This window comes from Toxorhynchites rutilus, chromosome 3, assembly GCF_029784135.1.
Source record: "Toxorhynchites rutilus septentrionalis strain SRP chromosome 3, ASM2978413v1, whole genome shotgun sequence".
NCBI lineage: Eukaryota > Metazoa > Arthropoda > Insecta > Diptera > Culicidae > Toxorhynchites > Toxorhynchites rutilus.
The window spans coordinates 121,782,780-121,808,196 of record NC_073746.1 but is presented as its reverse complement, the minus strand read 5'-3'; the positions used below and the strand labels follow the sequence as shown (position 1 = coordinate 121,808,196).

The window sequence follows — 25,417 nt, the reverse complement described above, 5'->3', positions numbered from 1 at the left end:
CAGCATAGCTGCGCGTGCTGCATCCTTCTCGTTCAGGAGCGCTCGGCACTCGTCGTCAAACCATTCGTTCGTTGTTCTCGTTGTTCATACTTGATGAAGGTATCTGCTGTTCTGCTAATTGCTGCTTTCAAGGTGTTCATCTAGGGCTCCATACTAGGACTTTTAACATGCCCTATAGCAACTCCTTCAATGATAATCGTCAACTTTTGATCCGTCCGGAGTTAACACGTTAAGCCTCGATTTTTTCTTGCTGCGCTTTCCATTCAGCGCGCATCAAGAGCGTTTGCTCTCTAGAGCACTGAGAGCACAAGGCAGACAATCGGAGATCCCCGTCCGGGATATCTTAGGTAGCCGTGATCCTGATCTTCTGCTTCATCTATACCTGTTCCTCAGAAACGCCGATGTCAACGTTTAATGATGTTTCCTTCGTTGTGTCCCCGTTTCATAACCCTCCTATCCGATCGATAAACTTTTACTTAGTCGCGGCAATACATACACACACTCTTTACAGACACACGGGCCAAAGGTTGTGCAGTCCACTGATCATTCAACAAGAGCCAAAGGTTGTACCGCTCATGACAACTCTACACGAACTGATGATTGCGCCGGCTAGTGACCATTCTATCCTGGATTCCTCGAGTCGAAAAAGACGCACCACGCTAGATATGAGGTACAGACTAGGGGGACGTTGCTGATTAATGGTCAGCTGCATCCCAATAGGAAGTATCCCGTGTCGGGCACACATACAGAGCATTGGAGACAGCAACATCCCAATTACGAAAACACTTGTAATACTAACCTCGAGCCAACCGCGAGTAATCGGTTACATATTACTAACATAGATAATAAGAAAAATTGTCAAAGTATTGAACTCCCGGCCCCGTGAGGCTAACGCCATATGAGCCTTTATAAAAATATATATTTTGGAAAAAAAAGAGCGTTTGCACAATATCAGTGTATTTATTGTATAAATAGTGAATAGTCAGCAATTCGACTATAAAGTCGTCACATATTGTAAAACATCCGAAAACAAACTGTATATATTTTTATTTTATTTTTTTGTAACTGACAGTCCCAGTCAGTCAGCACTTCACTACCAAAAAGCTTTAAGATGGCCCCTAGGGACCGACGCTGGGCCTAACGTGTTAAGGGGAGGATATCATATAAATGAAACACAAATTTCTGCATATCCCGAGAGCTAATCAAGCAAAAACAAACCGTATATATTTTTATTTTATTATTTTGTAACTGTCAGTCCCAGTCAGTCAGCACTTTACTACCAAAAAGCTCTAAGATGGCCCCTAGGGACCGACGCTGGGCCTAACGTGTTAAGGGGAGGATATCATATAAATGAAACACAAATTTCTGCATATCCCGAGAGCTAATGAAGCAAAAAGGTAAGCACAAAACTCGAGGAATGAATCGTCATATTTGAGATGTCATAATTTTATTATATTTTCTGTATCAAATGTTTTCCAGAGAAACATGTTATTTGCAAGTGGTTGAAAAAACTTGAACGAGAATTGTGTATGAAAATAATTTGATATCACAATGACGAGTTTTGGTAGAAGTACTAGGAAATTTATAGTAAGAGGAAATTGTAAAGGGTTTATTAGAAGAATTATCAAACAAAAGCTCTGCGATTGGACCAATGAACGTTCGCTTAGCAAGAAAACGTGACTGTTTGAGGGTATTGATAACAAAAAATCTACTTTGGACGGAACGAAGTTTGTCGGGTCAGCTAGTATCATATAAAACTACTATAAATTATGACAAAGTCAATTTTATTTATATGTTTTGAAACATTTGAATACCTGATTTGACACATTGACGCATTCAAAAAAGTGGACAAACCAAGATCATATTCATTTACCTTAATCCTGTTCGAAAAAAAAATCCTATGTGTTATAAGTAGCCTCGTGTAAACTCTTTCATGACATTCAAGTAACAAAATCTTTTGGATGAAATGAAACGTGACAAGTAATATGTTTTTATATCAAAAACCGAATAACTTAGTTATACACAATATAACACAGATAGCACAGGACTATATCAAAAATACAAATGCCTCCATAAACCCTTGAACACGAATTGAACATTTGCTCCAGAGATGCTAGCTTTGGCCCAAGTTTATTTACGTGGCAGAATATCCTTTATTCCCTGACGCCAGAATTCTCTGGTACGGTGTATTCTTTCCCTAGTGTATTGCGTCCGCCGAAATAGTTCATCACTCTGAAACGAAAATTATCAATCGAATAGTTCGACTGGTACACACGGAAGCACAGAAAAACACTTACATCCTTACAATTCGGGTCACTACTCGAACGAACCAACTTGTATGCCTCTGACGGATAAAACGTCTGGTGCAGTGAAGTACTCGTGTTTCTACGACAATACCAATAGCAAATAAAAATCATTATCATGAACTTCAAGTTCATCACAATCACTAATTCAGCATTTCCAACAGAATTGTTAAATAATCACCTCCTCCTGTCGTCATACGCTTGTTGGTCCAATTTTTGATTGAGAATTAACAAGTCCCGGTGATAGTCCTGGAGCTTTTCTATTAACCTAACTCTATCTTCCTTGAGTTGCACGATGAACGCAGTCTGCTCAGCGACCTTCTGTTCATAAATCCGCTCTCTTTGACGAGATTCCACTGCACACTTCCTCGCTTCTTCAATAGTTGTCGTTGCTTGACGCTTGAAATCCGCCAACTTGTTATAATCCATTAAATACCTCTTTGCCATCTGATACTGCTTCGTAACATCTTCATTATAACTCTTCAAATTTCGATATGCCTGGCTGACCTTCCGATAATTTTCTTCAACTTCCTGAAATTAGATTTTACTTTATGTAAATTCAGCGGTGTAAACTATACTCGTACCCCTAAACAACTCGTTTTGGAAGACAAATCTTCCTGAAGTTGCTTCAGCATTTCACAAAGTGCACTTTCTTTCCCAATCGAACCAAACAGTTGGCGATTCAACTCCGTTGTTTCATCTTTCAGTGTATTTTTCTAGAACATCCGGAAAATGTGAAAAATGTTAGAAGAAAAAACCATTATTCCACGAGCCCACACCTCCGTCAATAAACTCTCGCATTTCCCCCGAAGCGTCTCGATTTCCTCCCGGAGCAAGGCGAGCTGGTTTTCCGTTTGCTGCAATTTGTTCCGCTGATCCTGTGAACTTCTCCGGGTGTTGTTTAACTCCTCTGCCAGTTTTTTCTCCCGCACGGTCGAATCCTCTTGGAATTTCTCCAACATTTTGGATAGACTAGAAATAGGGAGAAACTATTGCTGCTGGAACCGAGAATGGACTCTGCTCGGTGTTACCTAGCATTCTTGACCTCCGTGGTTTTAGCAATCTCCGACTTGTCCGCTAGACTCCGATTGACGTCTCGCAGACTTTGCTGCAATCGCTCGATTAGTTCCTCTTTGTGGAACAAGCTCTGTTCTAAGTTGGAGTTCTTGCCCTTCAGTTCGCCGATCTTGAACGATAGAGAGAGAGAGAAACAAGAAATATTATATAAATACTCAACCGATTTGGGCACTCCATAACTATTCGTCACAATGAATAATATGATATATTCTATGAAACTAACTTTCCAACAATTGGAAAATGCAATCCGAATCAGAAATCCCGCGTTCTGATTGGTCCCGCTCGATTACATTACACGTTTAGTAGGAGGTAGCATTCGTAAAATTCAAGTTAACTTTTAGAGGCGAATGAACTCTCAGAAGTTAAAGCCTCTCTTATCCAACGCAAGACAAGACAAGGATTTCATTCACTGCGCTTTGAATATCGAACCCAGAAGGTCGTATCTTAGCACATAGAGTTTATAGTAATTTTCAAACAGATTGCTTGATGCGTGCCAATGTGATGAAGATGCGCGTTTAGATTGTAGTGATTGGATATGAGCCGCAAATATCACGCGAATGAAATCACGACCTACATGCAATCCCTTGAATCGGACACTCGTCGAGACCTTAGAGATAATCGTGTGTAACCAGCGACAAAGGTCATTTCTACTCCACATGCGCTGCCAACTTATGTGTATGTGCTGACCATCAGATTTTTTGGGTTTTCTACAGAATGTACAGATTTTTTAAATACGTACTAATAATAGTTATGACTTGATGTTAATATTTTTTCCATCTCAACTATCTTTGAATTTGTTTAATTCTGATGCAAACATCTGCGGTATCGGTTAGCGTTATAATGAACAAATAATAATGTTTATCTTTTCCTTACTAAAGCACTGAACTAAAGAGAATGATAATTCCAAAAATGCGCTCATACTGTCGCAAAAAATTTGTTTGCTTTGAATTGAAAATATCTAAAAGAATCATCGAGACGTTTTGACGCAGGATTACGTTTTCGGGCAGCAAATAGATAGTACTTTAAAAAAATTATAGGTCGCGTCACAAAAATTGTCAAATTTTGAGTGCTTTATGCTCAAACATTTTATGATAGATTCATGATGTTTTTGAATCAATCGATTCGAACACTTTCTTATTAAACTATTGCAATACAACTGAGAAAAATCCCTATAGTCAATATGTTAAAATAGCGTTGAAAATAACGCTTCCAATTTCTCACAAATTTGGTTAGAAAAAAGTCCTTAGCTTGCAAGAAAAAATAGATAAAAATATAGCGCCTTCTTGTCCACTGAAAAATAAATCCATTTTTGGCAAGTTCAAGATTTTTTAATAAAAGGCTAGTACTCGGGAATTCTTTAAAAAATCATTTTTGGGTAAAAGTGGAAATAAATGATTTTTCGGACCACCCTAAAATGGTAATGGGCACCCTAATGAAAAAATGAAAAAAAAACGGGTCCAATGTTTTGCGATAAAGTTTCGCTCTTTCTCTCACTAAATCGATACGCCCTTTTCAAAAGTTACACTTGAGTCAAGATTTCCCAAATGCTGTGGAAAACTCATATTAACTTCAACCTAAACTGAATACAAACTTTCATTCGAATCAAAAATACAAGTTTATGAAATCTACATTTTCAGTTCTATATTTGGAATTGCACAGACAGGTTGTTCAGAGTATCTTGCAATGAAAGACGACGGGACTATTTCCAGTGATGGAAATGACTTCATCATCTGCAAGTTGTGTCAACATGCAATTTCCTGATGAACAATCGTCCATATCATTGACGTAAAAACTATACAAGAGGGGGCTTAGACAGGATCCTTGCGGTAGGCCCATAAAACATGAAGTTTCCAAACTACCATGATTGAAATTCATGTGTTTTCTGACAGTAAATTGATTTTTTGATTCAATAAACACCTTGAACGACAATTTATTTTCAGTCAACACTGATCTGGCAAGCGATTTAATTTTTATTTTTTTAATTTTTCTAGAAGCATGCACACAAGTATATCAAAGCGATAGATCGACATGACTTACAAGTACTGCTCTCATAAAAATCTCAATAATGTCAGTTTATTCAGGAAAGTTTATGACGAGCTGAACTCGTCATTTCCGTTCAAGGGGTTAATTTCGAATATTCGAACATAAGTTTTCTTTCGAAAAACACATTCGAGGATGATAATAAATTTCACTTCACTTAATGATGGTATGGAATTTTTTGCGAGTTCGACTGAATAAATTTAAATACTTTTTATTTATTTTGCAAGTAAACTGATTGACCAATCCACATGCTAGGTCAGTTCAATGCCTTGTGGTAGATTAAGTTATTCGAACAAGAGAAGATAACCAATTTCTGTAATCAAAACAAACCGTTTAAGAACTAATAAGATTGAGAAATACCTGTGTGAACAGCTCAGTTGTTTGTTCGGTTAATCGAATTCTCTCCGCAACGTATTGATTTTCCAACTTTTTGAAGTCTAACGATTTTTGTCTTAACGCGTCGGCAGCTTTGGTGGCTTCTAAACTTTTCTGGACGAGTTGTTTCTGCAATGAATGCGACACCGGCGTTTTGGCCTAGAAAATGAGAATCCTGTTACATGAAACAAGGTACCATTTTTTCTCCATAAACACCGTAAATTACCCGTTCTTTCACACTGTTGTTAAATCCACATTTGCACATACGCCTATGCAAATTGAAATCGGCCAACAATTTCTCCCGCTCACTGTTCAAACACGTTATTTTATTGTCTTTCTCGCTGCATGACGCTCTCAGAATCTCGATCTCACGATTGAGATTGCCGCACTGTTTTTCGCCATTCCACAGTGGAAAACCAATCATAAGCTCATATTATTTCCAACGACAGTAATTACATTCATTGTTACCTCAAAATTGAACGAACTGAGCTCCTGCTGTAATTGTTCAATGTTCGCCTCGTAAGACTGGATGGCCTTCTGCAGTACCTCATTCTGATTGCTCAGCTCCAGGATTGTGTTTTGTAACGTATTCGATTCTCGCAACAGTTGTTCGTGCTGATTACTCTACACCACAAATCAGATTAAACTTTCGAGCTAGACCTTCCCCCAGTTGTTTCCCCCACACAACTCACCATCTCACTGCTTCCTACTAGCTGAATGCTCAACGATTCAATCTCGTCCCGCATCCGCTGCAGCTCCTTTTGATGTTCCATTTCCTGTATGGGGAATCAAACGTATATATAAACTTTTGGCTCATCAATTTACAGTCTTTCTTTGCGTATCAAGCGATCAAGTGCTTACCATTTCTGCGCACTTTTCCCGGACGAGCGACAAATAGTCACCGTTACATTGTCTGGTGCTAATAACTTCGCTCCTTATTTTAGCCATCTGGGACCGAAGATAATCTGCTTCATTTCGGAGCAGCGCTGTGTACCGTTTCGTCTCCTCAGCCAGCTGCGAAATGAAGAATGACCAATTCTTAACTTTTTTCACCCTTTCGTCGCCCCGTCACCCAGATATGGGTGACACTTTCCTCGTTCAAATTGAATAGGATTTTCAGAAGGAATTTGACAGAGTAGGCACCTAAATGTAACTATAGGATATGAATAAAAATAATAAAATCATAACCATAATACTATACTGTTTATACTATACTTTTTATTAATTTATAGTACGGATGGTATGTACTGCAGTTTTTTGCAAAACCCATATAATATGGCTTTGGCATGTATTATTGTCATCAATTCGTAATCGGTTACATATTACTAACATAGTTGTAAGACAAAAATTGTCAAAATATTGGACTCCCGGCCCCGTCAGGCTAACGCCACATGTGCCTTAAAAAAATATATTTTGGGAAAAAAAAAAATTCGTCTTCAATTGAAAACAAACATTGCTAGATCATCATTCGTCTTCCTAAGCTCGAAGCCGCCGGACGGTTTTATATCGTTATCGTCCATCGTTGAAGTGATACCGTTATTTTCGTGGCTGGTGAAGTGAGTGTTGGACACTAACGGGATTCCCTGTGAATTCATTGGAGCAGACACAACAAGCGAGAGGAAGAAACGCTGCACGCGAGCGCTGAGTGCTGGTGTGTTATCGCCGTAGCACCGTCTTCGACATCATCACCGCGTGGTGCGATACACGGGTTCAGCTGTACCGAACGATCAACACGCAGCACCGTTATAAATAATCCGCACTGGTGTGCATAATAAGTATACTCAAATTAATAGGTTAAGGTTATTAGGTTAAGGAATTATAAAAAAAAATTGCAAAAATTATAAGAAAGTGTACATCTGCCATTTTAAATGGCAGAAGGGGAAGAAAGCGTTGACATGGATATCGAATCCACTGTCTCCCCCTCCCCAGCTACGGGTGCTGGGAAGTCGCTTAAACGCGTTCCCCCCTCAGAAGATGTCTCTTTACAGGAAGAGTTAACTCACCTCAACAAGCCTCCCTCAAGAAAATTTGCAAACCTTTCCTCTTCACCCCCTCATTCTCCCGCTCCCGTTTCCGCTCAACTCCCGAACTTGCCTCCCAGCCCTACTGATCCCGCCCCCGCTCAACAATCGACCTCGACCTCCCCCTCAGTTGCTTCCTCTCCTCGTGTCAAGGTCTATCCAGAAGATTCACCTGGAGCTGGCCCATGGGTTGTTTTTTTCCGGCCCAAACCGAACGGAAAATCCATCAATGTCATTCAGGTTTCGAAAGATCTGGCAAGATATTATTCCTCCGTGGTCGAAATCTCTAAGGTTAGACCGAACAAACTGCGTGTTGTCGTGAGTGATCGGAAACACGCAAATGCAGTTGTGATCGACGAGAGATTCTCCCTAGAGTATCGTGTCTACGTGCCTTCCCATGACGTAGAAATCTCGGGGGTGATAACTGAAACGGGTCTGACGTGTGAAATGATAAAGGAAGGAGTTGGTAAATTTAAAAGACTCCCGTTGGTGGGCGTTAAAATTTTGGACAGCCGCCAACTAGGGAAAGTATCCCAAGAAAAGGGAAAAACTAAATTCACGCCGTCAGACTCGTTTCGAGTAACTTTTGCTGGTTCCGCTCTCCCTGACTACGTCATGGTGGGCAAATTAAGACTGCCTGTGCGACTCTTCGTGCCAAAGCCCATGACTTGCCAAAAATGCAAGTCAGTTGGTCACACTTCAGATTATTGTGCCAACAAGGAGCGCTGTGCCACTTGCGGAGAGCAACATGAGGGGAAATCCTGCAGTGCGACTGAGCATAAATGTCCATATTGCGGGGGATCCCCACACGAGCTCTCAGTTTGTGAAACTTACAAGAGTCGCTGGGAGAAACAGAAGCGCTCTTTGAAGGAACGCTCGAAACGCACTTTTGCGGATATTTTAAAGGGCGCTTCTCCACTGGCCCAACAACAACAACCAATCATCACACAAAATGTCTTCGCCACGTTACCCGTTGACGAAATGGAAGCGGACACAGCTAACGGGGGCACACCGTTCATTTTCCAAGGGAATCCCCGGCGCAAAAATGTGACCACTCCCAAAGTTCAAGGACAAGCCCCTCCGGTTATACCTCCTGTTAGCATGCCTAAAAAATCGAGTGCAGCGGACAAGCAAAATCAGGTTCCTCCTGGCTTCCGTGGGAATAGTTCACCTTCGAACGACCCAGCACTCGAGGGGACATCAAAAACCCCAAATGTCCCTATTTTTCCGTCCAGCTCAACTCCCCAATCGGGATTTATAAAGTTGTCTGACCTTTTGGACCAAATCTTCAAGTGTTTTAATGTTTCCGACTCCATCAGAACCATTGTCATTTCAATGCTTCCAGTATTAAAGACAATTTTGCAACAATTGATGCAAACATGGCCCCTCCTTGCAATGATTATCTCTCTTGATGTCTAATTCAAATAGAGAGGTCGGAGATATCACTGTTTTACAGTGGAATTGTCGTAGTCTTATCCCTAAATTGGATACATTCAAATTTTTAATTCATAACTTCAATTGTGACGTTTTTGCTCTGTCCGAAACTTGGCTTTCTTCGCGAGATGATATCTCTTTCCACGATTTTAATATTATACGCTTGGACCGTGTTGACAGATACGGAGGGGTGCTATTGGGGATCAATAAGTGCCACTCATTTTTTAGAATTGACCTTCCACCTATTGGGGGGATCGAAGCTGTTGCTTGTCATGCAAACATCAGAGGCAAAGACCTTTGTATTGTCAGCTTGTATTGGCCTCCGAGAGCTGCGGTTAGCCGCAAGCAACTTGTTGACATGTGCTCACTCCTTCCTGAGCCACGATTGATCTTGGGAGACTTCAACTCTCACGGAACTGCCTGGGGGGAACAGTACGACGACAATCGTTCATCGATGATATATGACCTTTGTAACAGCTTCAATATGACCGTTTTGAATACTGGGGAAACAACACGTGTACCTAAACCTCCTGCTAACCCAAGTGCTCTTGACCTCTCGCTTTGCTCGAATTCACTATCGTTAGATTGCAAGTGGAATGTAATCCAGGACCCCAACGGTAGTGATCACTTGCCAATCAAAATTTCCATCACCATTGGTTCGAATTCTTCTGAATCTATAAACATGGCATATGACCTCACAAGACACATTGACTGGAAAAAATATGCGGACGCGATTGCTCTAGCCATCAATTCCAGAGATGGTTTGCCTCCATTGGAGGAGTATAACTTCCTTTCTCGTTTGATATATGACAGCGCGGTTCGCGCTCAAACGAAACCCATCCCAGGCTCCACTTTTCGTCAAAGGCCTCCCAATCCATGGTGGGATAGCCAATGTTCCAAGCTTTATCAGGATAAATCGAACGCATTTAAAGCTTTTCGGAAACGTGGAACCATTGAGAATTTTCAAACGTATTTGGACCTTGAAAATCAATTTAAAAACTTGATCAAAGGGAAAAAACGTGCTTATTGGCGAAATTTCGTGGGAGGTTTGTCACGAGAAACGTCAATGAAAAAATTATGGAAAGTGGCTCGAAACATGAGAAATCGCTCTTCATCGAATGAAAGCGAAGAATATTCACATCGATGGATTTTTAATTTTGCACGGAAGGTTTGTCCCGATTCCGTTCCTGTGCAAAAAATTGTTCGAGATATACCACAAGATAGGTGCGATCTTGATTCCGAGTTTTCGATGGTAGAATTCTCTCTTGCTCTCCTTTCTTGTAACAATTCGGCTCCAGGAACGGATAGAATTAAGTTCAACTTGTTAAAAAACCTCCCTGATGTGGCGAAACATCGCTTGTTGAATTTATTCAATCGGTTTCTGGAGCATAATATTGTTCCAGATGATTGGAGACAAGTGCGAATTATAGCTATTCAAAAACCCGGAAAACCCGCATCCGACTTCAATTCGTACCGTCCAATAGCAATGCTGTCTTGTATACGGAAATTGTTGGAGAAAATGATCTTGTTTCGCCTTGATCGATGGGTCGAAACGAATGGCCTACTCTCAGATACACAATATGGGTTCCGCAGGGGCAAGGGGACGAATGATTGTCTTGCGTTGCTTTCTTCAGAAATTCAAATGGCTTACGCCGAAAAAAAACAAATGGCTTCAGTATTCTTGGACATAAAGGGGGCCTTTGATTCTGTTTCAATAGAGGTTTTGTCAGACAAATTACACTCTCGGGGTCTGCCGCCTCTGTTGAATAATATGTTATATAACTTGCTTTGTGAGAAAAAGTTGAACTTTTCTCACGGGGATTCGACAGTAAATCGGGTCTCCTACATGGGCCTCCCCCAGGGCTCATGTTTAAGCCCCCTTTTGTACAACTTCTATGTAAGCGACATCGACAATTGTCTTACACAAAATTGCAGCCTAAGACAACTTGCAGATGACGGAGTGGTGTCTGTCGTAGGATCAAACGAATCCAACCTGCAAGGACCCTTACAAGATACTTTGAACAATTTTTCAACCTGGGCCATTGGGCTAGGGATCGAATTCTCCACGGAGAAAACAGAGATGGTGGTTTTTTCTAGGAAGCATAGACCAGCAAAACCAAAGCTTCAACTTTTGGGTAAACCGATCACTCATGCTATGTCATTCAAGTATCTTGGGGTCTGGTTCGACTCCAAATGTACTTGGGGGGCCCATATTAGGTATCTGAGTAAAAAATGCCAACAAAGAATAAACTTTCTCCGTACAATTACCGGCACCTGGTGGGGAGCCCATCCCGAAGATCTTATAATGTTGTATCGAACAACTATTCTCTCAGTGATGGAGTATGGCAGTTTCTGTTTTCAATCAGCTGCCAAAACACATCTCATTAAACTCGAGCGAATTCAGTATCTTTGTCTCCGTATTGCGTTGGGATGTATGCCCTCAACGCATACCATGAGTCTCGAGGTTTTGGCAGGCCTACTCCCACTAAAAGATCGCTTCAATTTATTATCGCTTCGGTTCCTCATCCGGTGTAAGGTTATGAACCCATTGGTGATCGGAAATTTTGAGCAGCTTATCGAGCTAAATTTTCATTCAGGATTCATGAGCTCATATCATGAATTCATCTCCATGCAGGTTGATCCTTCTTCGTATACTCCCAACCGTGTTTGTTTTCCTGACTACATCAATTCCTCTGTACATTTTGATCTGTTCATGAAGGAGAAAATCCATGGAATTCCAGATTATCATCGATCGGGGATCGTTCCTACGATCTTCAATGCAAAGTATGGGCGTGTCAATTGTGATAATATGTACTTTACTGATGGGTCCTCTATGAATGAGTCCACAGGATTTGGAGTGTTCAACGAAATTTTTAGCACCTCCCACAGTCTTCAGAATCCTTGCTCTGTGTATATTGCTGAATTGGCAGCAATACATTGGGCGCTGGACAGCGTCGCCTCACGACCTGTTGAACACTATTACATTGTAACGGATAGTCTTAGCTCTGTCGAAGCTATCCGTTCAGTGAGGCCGGAAAAGCACTCGCCGTACTTCCTTGAGAGAATACGAGAAAATTTGAGTGCTTTAACCAGACGCTGTTATGTCATTACCTTTGTCTGGGTCCCTTCACATTGCTCAATTCCGGGTAACGAGAGGGCTGACTCATTGGCAAAGGTAGGTGCAATTGAAGGCGATATTTATCAGCGTCAAATCGCCTTCAATGAATTTTATTCTTTAGTCCGTAAAAATACCATCGTTAACTGGCAACGTAAGTGGAACGAAGATGAATTGGGTCGGTGGCTTCACTCGATTATCCCTAAGGTTAGCCTCAAACCATGGTTCAAAAGTCTGGACTTAAGTCGGGACTTTATTCGCACCTTCTCTCGACTCATGTCCAATCACTGTTCGTTAGACGCGCTACTCTTTCGTTTTAATCTTGCCGATGGCAATATCTGTGCTTGTGGCCAAGGTTACCACGACATCGAACACGTTGTTTGGTCGTGCGAGGAGTATCTTGTTGCCAGATCGAATTTAGAAAACTTTCTTCGGGCTAGAGGAAGGCAGCCCAATGTGCCGGTGAGAGATGTGTTGGCTCGGTTAGACCTTGATTACATGTCCCAAATATATGTCTTCCTAAAAGCTATCGATCTTCGTGTGTGATTGTCCTTATATCCTTATATTCTCCTTTTCCTTTTCCTTCGCGAGAAATCAAATCCCTTCTTACTAACAATAGAATAAGGTGAAATGTAAATACATGTTAGATATAAGATAGGCTTAAGAATTGAGTATGATGAATGTGAGTGCGAATGTGAGTGTGAACATTGTCAACATATCCTTATATCCCATCCTTTTCCTGAAACAAAATGTCACCCTTCTAAACTCGAGCAAGCCGCGAGTAATCGGTTCTCTACCTCATTAACATTAGAATTAATAAAAAATGTTTATGTATACTTGTAACTATACAGATAGGAGTTTGGCTCCTTTAAACTTATGTAACTGAGCCTGTAAAAATAAACGATTTAATAAAAAAAAAAAAAAAAATTGCTAGATCATGTGAAAGTTAGCTACAAACTAAGTTTGATCTTCATTTAATAATTAATTCGCAAGTTGGGTCCTGCAAGAAACTCAAAAACGTCGCGTTGGGCGACGAACGTGTTAAACCTCGATGCAAAATTTCGCCAAAAAGGCTGTATAGCCTCGTATGAGTTTCCAAATTGCCTTCAGAAGTTTTGCACGTATGATTGAAGGCATATTGTAATATCATATAACTCCTCTGCTCTGAATAGTCCACAATTTCTGAACAATAACACAAGATTGAAAAAGAACGTTCGCCGTCGATGTAAACTTGAGGAAAAATAAAATAATATTCCTAGCACCGTTTTCCATGTAATGCTTGCAATTTCAAACTCTTCCAAACTCTGGTCCAAGATAAACCGAAATTACAGACGGAACCGTTCGGCGCCAGTTTCCGACTGATGATGAAGTCATTCAGTGTGAACCAGCCGAAAAACGACCGATGACTCATGGAACAAATATAAAATCGTCTGTGGCAACAGTAAGTATCTAGAAATAGAGATACAATCTAGAAATAAGGATACAAATATCGAGTATTGTTCTCACGAGAACAAGAAAGGATCATGTATCATCTTCAGCTGCTTATACAAAGCCACGCAAACTCATTGATCCTTTCTAGGATCCCCAACCAGTTCAAAAGAGAGTTAAATTTTATTTTATCCCAGTATAAATAATAATTCAATACTAATGCTCATCCACTCACACTAGGGTGACAATGAATGTATAGGAAAAAAAATCGACCCTAAAATTTCGAAAAGTTACCATATACAAAATGTTCACCACCTCGAAAAAACATCCTGTGCCTAATATCAGCTCAATCGGACTTAAGGGAGAGTGGCGCAAAGCGGTCAAAGATTGTGTTTTTTGAAAATCGAAAAATCACCCAAGGGGGAAGTAAAGGAAATCGGGGGTTTCGGAAAAAAATGTTGATGCCAATTGTCTTAAAATTGCATGAAACGTCGAGATGTGGTGTCATCTCGAAAATTTTTTTTTTTTCAAAATTCGACACTCTGGGAGTTTTTTTTCGGAATACGAGACGAAACGTATGGTTTTAAGTGCCAATAAAAATAGTTATCTCGATTTTCCATTCGGAACTTGCTGCGAAATGTTGACTTGCACAATAATATACCATATGCAAAATATTCACTCATTCGAACTTCATTTATTAGTGTCACAGATGTTGAAATTTAAGTTTTTTTGAAAAACGAAAAATCATCGAAAATCGGAGTTTTCAAAAAAAAATTGTTGGTGCCAAATGCCTTAAAATTGCATTACTCGTCGATATTTACTGTTATCTCGAAAACAAAATTTTGTCAAAAAAAAAATTTCGTTTTTGCAATTGGTCGTTTTTTCGTCTGAAAAGTTGATTTTTGACCAAAACAATTTTTTTTAGATAACTGTTAGTTTAAAAAATAGATTCGTTTTTAGCCCCAAGTTAACGGTAGTACAACGAATATTTTCAATGGTACAAATTTTAGGAAGAAAAAGTACAGATGAGTAAGATTTTTAGCCCCTCTGGCACAGATTAAAATGTGGCAATACTGCTTGCATCTATATCACGGACTGGACTGGAACTTAAATTCAAATTCAAAAATGAAGGACGAAGTTTCCCAAACATTGCTTCTGATACAGCTGAAGGAACACAACACCATTTCGAAAAACGAGTTACAAAAATGCTTCATAAGTTGAATACAGCAAGCAGGGGTATATTTTTTCTTAACACTAGCTTTTAGGGACACGTCTTCTTGACGCATTTCGAATTGTACAGGGTTTTCCATTTCGGGCTTCCGAAAGTATACAGCCCTGCGCTGACAACCGTTCGTCATAACTGTCAACCAAAGCGTCATATCGTTAGTTGAATGTCTGCCATTTTACAATATGGATCGTTTTAGCATCGCACAACGTGTTAATTTTGTTAAATTATACTATAACAATGATGAAACCCCGGCAAATGTTTTTCGAGCATTACGGACGGATTTTGGTCGTCATGGACGGCCTACAGAGCACACAATCGCTAATGTAGTGCGTAAATTCGAACAAACTGGATCCGTAGCGAATATTGTGAAACCTCTGCATCATCGTAATGTGCGTTCGGCCGAAAATATTGCTGCTGTTGCTGCCAGTGTGGAGGATGACCCGAATGTTTCGATTCCACGGCGTGCCCAGCAATTGGGCTTGTCAAACACATCATTGTGGCGAATTTTGCATTTGGACTTGCACCTACATCCATATAAAGTCCAACTGGTACAAAAATTAGAGCGTGGTGACCATGGAATGCGTCGGGCATACGTCGATTGGGTGAACGAACAACAGCAGCAAAATGCTGAATTTTCGCATCAAATTTTCTTCAGCGATGAGGCACATTTCGAGCTCGGTGGCTATGTGAACACCCAAAATTTGCATATATGGGGCTCAGGAAATCCACACGTGATTGTTGAGAGGCCATTGCATCCGCCAAAAGTCACTGTTTGGTGCGCATTATGGTCTGGTGGAGTCATCGGGCCGTATTTCTTTGAAAATGAGGACGGCGAGACGGTAACTGTGAATGGTGAGCGCTATGGCCGCATGTTAACCGATTTTTTTTGCCACAAATTGAAGATATGGATACGGATGACATGTGGTTTCAGCAGGACGGCGCCACGTGCCACACAACACGACCTAACATGGCCATATTGCGAACGAAATTTGAGGGACGCATAATTTCGCGTTTTGGTGATGCCAATTGGCCGTCCAGATCATACGATTTGAACCCGCTAGACTTTTTTTTGTGGGATTATGCGAAAGACCGTGTCTATGCCAACTCTCCGCAAACTCTTGAACATTTGAAAGACAACATTCGTGAAGTTATGACCGAGATACCGCCCCATATGTGCTGAATAGTCATCGAAAATTACCTGTTCCGGATCAAGGTGTGCGAGGAAGCCCTAGGTGGACATTTGAATGATGTTGTATTTCACACATCATGGCATAAACCAAACATTAATTTGAAATAAAAGTTTCATCGAAATTCGAATTCTAAGTGTGTTTTATTTCAATTTACTTTCGGAATTTAAAGTTGGAATTTAGTGTTGTCCATTTTCTTCAAAATTGTTGAAGTATTGAAATTATCTATGTGGTATACCTATCTCTGCGGATATGCGTCACTTTAACAAGATAGTAAACATGCAAACATCACAACAATAATAAATAGGAATGTACCGACAATACTTCGATCCATTATCTTCGTTATCCAATATCGTTATCTCAAACTAAACAAGTGATAAACAACTGTTGCCGAGAAGCAACAATAGAAAGTATGTCAGAGTGCGAAGAGATTTAAAAAAAATTCAGTTGCTTAGCTCGAGTATTGAAAAATGAAATACTAGAATATTTTTTGAATCATTATAAATTATTATGTTTTTGTACCTCAATCATAAGGTAAGTTTCTTCGTTTTTTTCTAAAAAAAAATAATGCTTTATTCTGCAAAAAAGTTTACAAATTTAATATTCAAAGTATTGCCCATCGCTAGTCACAATCTTTCTGGCAATTCACGGAGCCCTTTGCGGAAATAATCGGCCGGTTTGTCGGCTAACCACGAATCGTGCCAATTGTTTCATCGATCGAAGAAAGTAGTAATCGGTTCCGCCGGTTTCGCGAAATGCGGCCGAGCGTTGTCGTGTTGCAAAATAACTTTATCGTGTCTTTGCTTGTATTGTGGCCGTTTCTCCTTCAGTGCACGTCTCAAACGCATCAATTGTCGTCGATAGAAGTCCACCGTAATGGTTTCAGCTCATAGTACACCACACCCAGCTGGTTTCACCAAATAGACAGCAAAACCTTCTGGCCGTCTGGCAAATTGACGCGTGTTCGTAGAGATAGGTATATAATAAACGTCCGTAAACCTAGTGTTAAGGAAGCTTTTTTAAAGAGGACAATCAATACTAAATAAATAATTATCTTTGCTCTTTGAACAAACCTCGTATGTTCGAGGCTCTGACAAACAGTTCCGCAAATGATTCTTCCATCAGCTAACATTATTATACAGTACCACTATGAAGAGAGAAAAAATCCATACGAAAAATCCTTCAAATATCTAAAATTAATACCGCTTAAAATTTACACAAAACAGACAGTTATAACGAGTGTTCGCTAGAGAAAATACCATTTAAAAAAAACAGTCATAAGTCGGTCAATGATAAGTTTTTTATGTTGATGCATGATCATTGTCATACAACAAACGTTATTTCTTCCTTCACGTTATTTCTTCCTTCACGTTATACAGGCCTAACGATACATCCAACGCCTCCAGACACCAACAATGAACACTAAACAAAACGTTTGGCAAGCTCACTTACTCCTTGTGAATATTTTCTTCGGAGTATAGAAACAAATCAACGTTGTCATAACTGTTAACTTCTCAAAACGGTTTGTTTGGAGGGTTCCATTCTGCACTGGAGAACTGGGTTCTTGGATCAAATAATAAGTCACTGAAAGTTTCGATCTATTCTAACATCTCGATAATATCCTACGAATATGGTGGTCGTTCTTTAGAGAAAGCACAATTTTAACGATGATTTAGATGAACCTGGGTCCCAATGGGACCAATTGAAACAAACTCACGTACACTTTTCGGCAGTAACTTCGAAGATCACAAATATCGATTAGTCAACATGTTGATGGTCACATCTCCATCTCTCCTAGCAAATCATCCGCATCGCAAAAGTATCGGTGATTCGCTTTTTAACATCTGTTATTCATGGTAAAAATCCGAACGTTATTTGGAACGTGTATCACACATCTTTAAACATGAGACATGACAGTTTTCACAAATCACACAAACGATCTTCATGGAACTACGCGCGAAGACAGTACATATCCATCCGGGGCCACCAAGGAACCAACAATCGCAACAGTTGAGTTCTAAACTTATTTGAAATCAATTACACATTTATCCTTTCACTGTATGAAAAATGCAGCAATGTAAATAACCTGTTCCCACTACTGTAACAGGAATATCACAACAAACAAAAATCGATACAATCCACGCTGCCAATCAAGGAGTAATCCGTTTAATTTTATCGTCGAAAATATACACACCTCCCATTGTAACCTTCTTTTTTTATTCGTCGCACCAGCAGTTATGTCCTAATTCGAGGATCTAAACCTCGCCCGCACTGAGGTTCATTAGCTCAACGCGAGACGATAAAATCAAAATCTTCCGTCAGCCACAAATCGGGACCCATTTCCCAGCACATCTAAATCGGAACTAACCGTTTCCATTCGTGCGACCAATGAGGTATCCCACCCGCAAGGACTGCGACTGCAGGTGGTTTCACACATTCTTTTATGTCGTGTTTGATTCGCCCCATGTATCGCAATTTTCTTCGAGCCTCTGTTCCGTCAACATAAATCCGTCTACCCAGACAAACACGCGAGGGGGAAACAACGGGTGGACCGAGCGATCCACCCGCACACCCCACATGCTCGATTAAGTTGTGTACATCAACAACAAATCGTTCGTGTCCGGGGAAGCGCGCCAGCACGTGACTTCTTTCTTCATTTGGCGCAAGTTATAGGCTAACACTAACACTTATATGGCGTTGCATTCGCACAGTCATTCATCACAGCGTCAAATTGGGGCTCGTTAGAATACGACACTGATGTATGTTCGAATACATTTTGGGTTCTAATTCAGTTTCTATCGTCGCAAGTCGGAGCCGCCTTATTATATCCGACTGTGAGACAGTGTTGCAGTGGAAAACTGTCAGGTTTTGTTCTCTTTTTTTCCTTTTCATGTTTATTATGTTTATATGTTTCCGTGTTTCCACTTTTCCATGTTCAGGCCGCGGATCTTCAATTCAAGCTGAGGCGTGATGATTTCTAGAACATCGTGTCTAATATATTCTCATACAAATTAAAATTAAATTAATTACGTATCAGTTATTCACGTATTGTTGGTAACTAGTAGACTTCGTATTGTTACAAATCGAAGAAAAAATGTTATGGAGCTGAATCTCCTATTGCCTTTCCATAGATGCATTAGAAAAAATAACTCAATTCAGAGAAAAACTACATGAAATAATTTTATGGACCAAATTTTCCTTCAATTCTACGTTTGTGAAGCCTTCTTCAAAAATACTCTGGCGGTCTTATCAGTTCTTTGCTTGACGCTTAGTTCTCACTGCCAAATCCACCCGGAGCGAAAAAGCTGAACATCGTGTCCGCCCGATATAGCCGATCCGACATTTACAACATCCTCTCCCTTCTGCAGAAAAGTGAGTACGTTGAACGGAAGCCTGATTCCGGCCGCCCGACAGTGCTTCACGAACGAAAAAAAACAGCAGACGCCGTTCTGCGGTTTGGACCGGAAGGTACGAGCAACCGGTTAAACAGTGAAGATGTACCTGACTAAAATGAACATTTTTAATAGGGAGGGTCAGCCGAGACCATCCTTGCTGGAGCAGCAGATCATCACAACAGACACAGTTTTTCGGCGCAACGTCGTGGTCATAATGGATGACGAGACCTATTGAACACTGGCGGCAGCAACTGGCAGGGAACCGAATAAATTACGTCCCTCACCAAGAAGATAAGCGATGACGTCAAATATATCTTCCACACCAATTTCCCGAGAAAGGTCTTCCAGTGGCTGACGATCAGCGAGAAGGGAACATCCACTACGATGTTCTTTCCTTAGAGACCTATGGTAAACAGGGAAATGTACAGTACGAAGTGCCTGCCGGAAGTTGTCGCCTGGGGTAAGGCCGGACATTTTTTAGAGAAGCTAATAAAAGTATGATTTGAGGAAAATTTGGACCATTGAATTGTATTATGTAGATTTTTTCTATCACCATCCGAAGTCAGACTGTTTGTTTCACAGCAGCGCTCTTAGTGGTCGAATCTGGACAAAAACCCCAGGATATCTGAACAAACAGGACTATGGACTCCAAATGTACAAGCAGAAGAGTCTGAAAAAACGTATTCATTATAGCTCACAATGGACTTGCGAAGTTTCGGCCTGATTTGGCAAGTTACCACCACAGCAAAAAATGTACAACAGTAGTATCGAGACAACAAGGAATCCAAAAAAAAATCATCCACACAACCACTCAATTCCTCAAGAGAGGCCTCTGTTTCAGTTCACTGAGCACTTTTTTGCTTAACTCCAATTGTTCCATCTACGAAAAATGAATCCTCGTGTTCACTACGCTTTACTTGATGTTTGGTAGCCCCAGTATCTTCATGTCAGAAAGGTTTCGGAAACACTTCGTGGGGTGTGGGATACAAGTAGTGCAGAATGCTGCTGTTGGACTTGAAGTACAGTTGCCAGTCGACTTGTTGTCTACAACATCTACCTCTTGAATAGAGATGGATGGCAAAGTCACCCTCGATTGGCCTTGCGTAGACTACGTGAATCCGCTGTGATGGTTTTGATGTTTTAAGCCATATCACTGGAGTGCTATGTGAAGCTATTTGGCTGCGGATTTGCAGTATTGACTTTGGCTCAAAGTCTACAACATGGCCTGGTTCACATGGCCAAAACTGTTCTACTTGGTCTGACAACTTTGCTCGCTGCGATCCTCGTCGCGTCGTACCCGCAAGATTCCCGATGAACACCATTTTTGCTGGATAGTGGTCCGGCATTCCTGCAATATGTCCTGTCCAGCGAACCCTTCAAACATTAACCACTTTATGAATACTGGGTCCACAGGTGAGTTACGTGAGCTCGTAGTTCATCTTTCGCATCCATATGCCGTCTTACCGCTCACCGCCGAAGATGATTCATAACACACGTCGTTCAAAGTGGGCGAGAACTTTGTCCACGTTTCGTGTCCGTAGAGGACAACCGGTCTTATGAATGTTTTGTACAGAACACAATTCGCACGATTGCTAAGCCTCAAGTGTTTGGTATTGCATGTATTGAGTTTTAGACGCATTAATCCATAGCCCAGCTCTCTCTACTTCGTGCTTAAGTCTGGTGTAATGTTTGGCTACCGTCTCAAATGTTTTGCCGACAACGTTTAGTCATCAGCGAAGCAGATGAATCGACTGGACCTGTTGAAAATCTTGCCATGCAAGTTAAACGCCACTCGTCTCATAAAACCCTGTATCGCAATGTTGAATAGCTGGCAAGAGAGACCATCACCTTGGTGAAGTCTCTTTCCGGACTTGAATGAATCAGATAATCCACCCGATATTCGCCGTATTATATCTATCGTAGCCTTAATCAGTCTAGTCAGCTTCCTGGGGAAGCCGTTTTCATCCATGATTCTCCATAGCTCTTTTCGTGTTATTGAATCATAAGCGGCTTTGAAGCAGAGATCCAAATTCTCGCTCAGCTGCGAGATAAGTATTCAGTCAATCAATCTAGTTTCCGATGAGTTTTGCAATGTTGAAATTTTCGTCTTTTCCTTTTGACCTAAAAATCTTTTTCAGAGAGAAAGAGATGTGGGAAAATCTGGGAAGGGATAACCTAGACGTCGAGTGAGGATCTCACCCACAAAAACCAAGCCCTCTTCTCGTAGCCTCATTCCCCCTGGGACCACATCTAGGCGAATACTTCAGGGGGCGGCTGTGCTCATGCACTTCACGATTCTTCAACGCTGACTAGCGTTGATCCTTCCCTTTTTCTCTATGTTCTTATCCACCATTCGTTGCTTTCCGCTGCACTTATGACCGTTTTAAGGCATCCATTTACCCGTCGAGACGTGAACCGATTAGGAAGCGCCCTCCAATTTGACGAGCGCCCCGTCACAGTCACCCTCGCAGGATTTCTCTTCCCAGCGGAGCGCCGATTAGGTAGTGCCCTCCAACATGACGCGCACTCCGTCACAGCTACTCTCGTGGGGTATGCGCAGTTTTCTTCCTTCCATCCACCATGAGGCATTGCCAGCATTTTGTCGTTCCGTCTCGCCAGATTCCGCTTACCCGTCGAGACGTGTACCGATTAGGAATTGCCCTCCAACTTGACGCGCAACCCGTCACACCCACCCTCGCAAGATTTCTCACCTGTCGAAACGTGAACCGATTAGGAAACGCCCTCCAACGTAACGCGCGCCCGTCACAGTCACCCTCGCAGGATTTCTCTTCCCAGCGGAGCGCCGATTAGGTAGTACCCTCCAACATAACGCGCACTCCGTCATGGCCGCTCTCGTGGGGTACTATCCGGTGCTTCAGATCTCGTTGTGGTTTATCTCTTATAGTCAGGTGTTATCCGCAAGCTGGTCGGTCCTCCACTTCCGCTGTAGCATGATGTGGACGATTGCACTGTTCACTGCGTTCCAGGTGCCCTCGTCACGACACATTTCCTCCACGATGTTCCCAGCATGAAGGGTAGGCAGCCCCTCGCGCCTTGCGGTGAATCTGGGACATACGAATACGACGTGTTCCGGTGTTTCCTCCACATCTCCACACTCTGGACAAAAAGGCGATCTTGCATGTCCAAACCGATGCAGATACTGCCTGAAGCAGCCATGACTAGACAAAAACTGCGTTAGGTGGAAATTCATCTCACCATGTTTCCTGTTTACCCAGCCCATTAGTGTCGGTATGAGCCTGTGCGTCCATCGGCCGTTTTGAGGCGCACTCCACTTTTGCTGCCACCTAGCTATCGACTCCACCCTCATTAGCTTCCGGATTCCTCTGGTTCCCCTCCTCCTATAGCACTCGCTGACTTCCGCCAAGATGATGTCGATGGGGGCCAACCTGGCTATGACGCTGACCGCTTCTGTTGATATTGTTCTGTACGCACTCACAACTCGCATCGCCATGAGCCGGTACGTACTATTCAGGCTCCTCGTGTTCCGCTGATTTTCTAACACCGCGATCCAGGCTGGACCCCCGTATCGTAATATCGATGAGGAGACACTAGCCAAAAGGTGCCTCTTGCTGCTGCTTGGGCCAGAATTGTTGGGCATGATTCTTGTTAGTGCATTGATTGTCTTCGTTGCTTTTTTACAAGCGTAGTCGACGTGACTGTTGAAGTTCAGTCGATCATCGATCTGCACCTCTAGGTATTTTAAGTCTCGCTTCGAAGTTATCAAGTGCTCTCCGATGGTGATTTCTGCACGCTGCACCGCCCTGCGATTGCTGACAATTAACATTTCCGTCTTGTGGTGGGCTATCTGCAGTTTCACACTTTGCATCCACCTTTCGATCATGTCTATCGACTCGGTCGCGAGCATTTCGACCCGTTCCAAGGATTCACCTGTCACGAGAATAACGATGTTATCCGCGAAGCCAATGATCTCCACACCTCTGGGAAGATTCAGTTTTAGTACGCCATCGTACATACTGTTCCAGAGCGATGGGTCCAGGATAAATCCCTGCGGAACTCCCGCCGAAGTTTTAATCTGCGCGTGGCCCGTGTTTGTCTCGTACACCAGCACACGGTTCTCGAAGTAGCTTCTAAGTATTCTACACAGGTAGTCTGGGACTCTCATCATGTGGAGCGCAGTCGCGATGGCCTCCCAGCTGGCACCATTGTACGCGTTTTTTACGTCGATCGTTATCTGCGCAGTATCGATTTCCACTGAGCTTCTGTTTGGATGCAACAAGGCTCTTTCGACCACTATGCGAATGGCATCTACCGTGGATCTCCCTTTTCGAAATCCGAACTGACTATCGGACAGCCCACGAACTCCCTCCGTGCATTCCGTCAGCCTATTGAGGATGATTCTCTCCAGAAGTTTCCCAAGAGTGTCCAACAGGCATATGGGTCTATACGATACTGGATCACCCGGCGTCTTTCCTGGTTTGGGCAGTAGTACTAGCTTTTGTACCTTCCTTCGATCCGGAAAGTAGCATTCATCTAGACACTTCTGCATTGCTGTCCTGAACATATCAGGGAATGCTAGGACTGCCGTTTTTAAAGCTACATTGGGGATTCCATCTGGGCCAGGCGCTTTCTTCGTTTTGAGGCGTTTCATAGCTACAACTAGCTCGTCGTTCGACACCTCTCTGCGTTCGATGTTATCCTCATCCTCTCCATATGGCATGGGTGGGCAGGTCGTTGGGTCGTGCTGCACTCTTCTCTGGTGTCTATGCTTGACCGTTGGAAGCGTCTTCTGGCGCTAACGCAGTTGGCCCGAAGCACGCCAAGTGCCTCACTCCACCAGTAGGCTGGAAGTCGCTTATACCTGGGTTCCCTTTTTCTTAGCATTATTATTTCGCATGCTTTGGCTAGCGTTTCCGTCAGTTCATCCGCGTTCATGTTCAAGACGCCGCTCTCCACGCGTAGTGCTTCGATGAAAAGGTCCTTGTTAAAGGTTTGGTGTTTGTCTTCTCTCTTTGTCCCTCACTCTCTCTCTCTCTCTCTCTCTCTCTATCTATCTCTCACTCTTTCTCTCTCTGTCTCTCACTCTCTCTCTCTGTCTCTCGGCGAGCTATTCGATCTATGATCTATCTTCGAAGTCTATGAATAGATGGTGCACAGCACTCTGGAGGATCTCCTGCAACGAGTTGAAAAATGGTCCGTAGTACACCGACTTTCGTTGACAACGTGTTAATTTCCCACGACTCTAAAATATAATCAAGTGTAATGTAATTTTCGTCCCAAAAATTACAAAATAAAGTGTCCGAAATTTGAATTCAATCTGTCCAAAATTTGATTTAGTGGCCGAAGTTTGATTCTTTTTCGCTTCATTTGAAAAGCATTTTATTCGACAATTTTTTTATGTTTTATGTTTATGTTTTTATGTTTCAAACCTATTTAAGGTACCAAAGTAGAAAGCTTATTAATTCAATATGCTAATTTATTAAAAATATCAACCAAATAATACCTGTGCATAAAGTTTAGATCTGTTTTCTGCATCATATGCCTTAAGCGTGCGAAATATGATCCAGAACGGTAATTTTGAAAGCACTTTGTAGGTGGCCTTCATTATGGTGATTGTATGAAAGTTTTCTCAATCTATACCAACGCTGCATCCACCTCTCGGTCACTAAACGATCGTTCATCAAGACACATTTTTGCTCGTTTCACGAAGCCCTTTCGGGGTACATTGAGTTTCCGTCTCATGAAAGCGGCATCGAACCACTCGTTCCACAAGGGTCACTGTGTATTTCATTTAGCTTTTAGAAAATGCCAGTACAAGAAATTCTTCAGCCACTT

At 41.8% G+C, this 25,417-nt stretch overlaps 1 protein-coding gene across 4 annotated transcripts in view; it reads right to left on the bottom strand.

Annotated features, from left to right (window-relative positions):
• Positions 1 to 1,767: 1,767 nt before the first annotated feature.
• The window catches only part of LOC129779919 (227 kDa spindle- and centromere-associated protein-like), a 63,179-nt gene continuing 39,529 nt past the window's right edge, over positions 1,768 to 25,417 (bottom strand). For all 4 annotated transcript variants that reach the window (XM_055787692.1, XM_055787695.1, XM_055787693.1 and 1 more), the window contains 11 exons: positions 6,657 to 6,809; positions 6,488 to 6,571; positions 6,264 to 6,419; positions 6,022 to 6,183; positions 5,781 to 5,954; positions 3,335 to 3,489; positions 3,083 to 3,275; positions 2,888 to 3,019; positions 2,485 to 2,834; positions 2,298 to 2,385; positions 1,768 to 2,232 (listed from right to left, as the gene is read on the bottom strand). In XM_055787692.1, coding sequence (XP_055643667.1) covers positions 2,131 to 2,232; positions 2,298 to 2,385; positions 2,485 to 2,834; positions 2,888 to 3,019; positions 3,083 to 3,275; positions 3,335 to 3,489; positions 5,781 to 5,954; positions 6,022 to 6,183; positions 6,264 to 6,419; positions 6,488 to 6,571; positions 6,657 to 6,809 — 1,749 coding nt within the window. In that variant the 3' untranslated portion in view covers positions 1,768 to 2,130. The remainder of the gene's footprint in view (positions 2,233 to 2,297; positions 2,386 to 2,484; positions 2,835 to 2,887; positions 3,020 to 3,082; positions 3,276 to 3,334; positions 3,490 to 5,780; positions 5,955 to 6,021; positions 6,184 to 6,263; positions 6,420 to 6,487; positions 6,572 to 6,656; positions 6,810 to 25,417) is intronic.